The 1,939-nt window shown below is 41.7% G+C and overlaps 1 protein-coding gene across 5 annotated transcripts in view; it reads left to right on the plus strand.

The window, feature by feature from the left end:
- FAM49A (family with sequence similarity 49, member A) overlaps positions 1–1,939 on the plus strand; it is a 68,298-nt gene that overhangs the window by 56,323 nt on the left and 10,036 nt on the right. For all 5 annotated transcript variants that reach the window (XM_008593484.1, XM_008593487.1, XM_008593486.1 and 2 more), the window contains exon 9: positions 411–537. In XM_008593484.1, the coding sequence (XP_008591706.1) occupies positions 411–537 (127 nt within the window). The remainder of the gene's footprint in view (positions 1–410; positions 538–1,939) is intronic.

Genomic DNA, 1,939 nt, shown 5'->3' on the forward strand with positions numbered 1-1,939 from the left:
GCCAAAATGGCGTCTCTGAAAAAAAAAGCCTTTTTTTTTTTTTTTTTTTTTTTCTGTAATGAAGCCATTATTCTCTATAATCTTGGACAGCCAGAGGGATCTGCTATAAAATATTCGAGATTGATGGGTGGGGGAGTGATGTACCTGATGAGCTGGCCCGCTGAAGGGCAGAAAAGAAGAGAATTTACTGCCCTCTAATTTACCTTATTTTCACAGCAAATTGCTGGTTGAATAGATTCATGGAGAATTGTGATCCTGGGTTTCTCCGAGAGCGTATTTACCCTATTGTTGCAGGTCTGGGATTGTTCTCAAGAGAGGATTGGAAGCGTCTAGAGTAGCCAGTTGTGGAGCCAAAAATGCATGTGATCTGACAAGGTAGTGACGCTGCTGCCATCTCTTCTGTCTTCCAGGGAGTACAGGAGCAGGTTCACAAGTGAAGAAACACTGATGTTCTGCATGCGGGTGATGGTGGGGGTCATCATCCTCTATGACCACGTCCACCCTGTGGGAGCTTTCTGCAAGACATCCAAGATTGATGTAAGAATATTGTGCCATGTGCTATGCAAATAAGAGCACACCAGTGTTGTCAGACACACCTGGCTTCTCTTCCTCTGGCCTCCATCCCCACTGGGAGTGATCTCTCCAAGATGCAGACCCCAGCATGGCAGCTGTCCTCATAGCCAGAAGTCCAGTCTTTGGCATGTACTTATGGCCAAACATGCAACCTCAAAGCATAGCTGGAATGCTGGGATGCTGATCCCCTCAGCCCATAGAGGAGCTGAGCAGATAAACAGTCACTTAGCCAAAAGCTGCTTCTTCATCTACCCAGTGTACCACACAAGACACCATGGCCAAATCCCAAATGACCTTATGACATCCTTTCCTACCACTCCCTACCTGTTGCTCCACCCAATTTCCATGCCCTTTCTTTTCATGTGAACATGTGCGAGCTCTTTTCCGTGCCCAGAGTGCCCTTCCTCTTTCTCTCTGATGGGTGGATTTCTTCCAGATGCTCAATGTCACCTCATCTAGGAACACATTTCCTGTGCTCTGCATGGGTTGAGCCTTCCTTCTCCTCCTGTTCCCCAGGGCACTTACCACTTTGCATTTTCTGACTCCCTCATAGAGTGAGTTTTTTGACAAGAACAGATCATGATCTGTACACCTAGTCTGCTCTACTGCTTGGCACAGTACCTGGCACGTAGTGTGTGGCACTCAGTAGATACTCCATAGAGTTCTGAATGAATGAAAATAATTTGGGAACACATGATTTTGGTGTGTAGATGCTTTCCTGTTAATCATGGGATAAAGCACACCTTCTTCTAGCCCAGCATTTGCCTGTACATCTACCATGTAGCGTACCTCATGTATTAATTTAAAGCCTTCTAAGTGCAGAATAGAACCTCTCAGTACTAACTTATCCTGACATGGCTAAGTCTGGGTGGCACAGTCTATGTTCAATTGTCTGTACAAAATAGCATCTTTGATGCTTTAACTCTGTGCGAGAGAAAGTCTTTATGCCCATGGGTGCCATGAATCTGAAGAATGCAAGGAAATTTATCAATGAAATATGTATCTTGGATTACTCATTTTGAGATTCTGGGCTTCTAACATAGCTAGGACATAACATAGGTTCTTCATTGAATCTTCTTGATTTTTAATGTAATTTATTTATATTTACCAAGAAAATTAATATTCATTATAGCATTTTTTGAAATATAGGAAATAAAAGTATAGAAAATTAAGTGTATCTGTAATAACCTCACCATAAACAGATGATGACTGTTTATGTCATAATACATATGTCCCTTCTTTTTATGTAAATGTTTGTGTGGATGCATGTATAGATGTACTTAGCAAATTAGGACCCTGATATACATGCTATTTTAAAACGTTTTTATTTGCATAATAGTATATTATGAACATTGGTCATATCAAT

Source organism: Galeopterus variegatus, unplaced genomic scaffold (assembly GCF_000696425.1).
Source record: "Galeopterus variegatus unplaced genomic scaffold, G_variegatus-3.0.2 Scaffold9229, whole genome shotgun sequence".
NCBI classification, from domain to species: domain Eukaryota; kingdom Metazoa; phylum Chordata; class Mammalia; order Dermoptera; family Cynocephalidae; genus Galeopterus; species Galeopterus variegatus.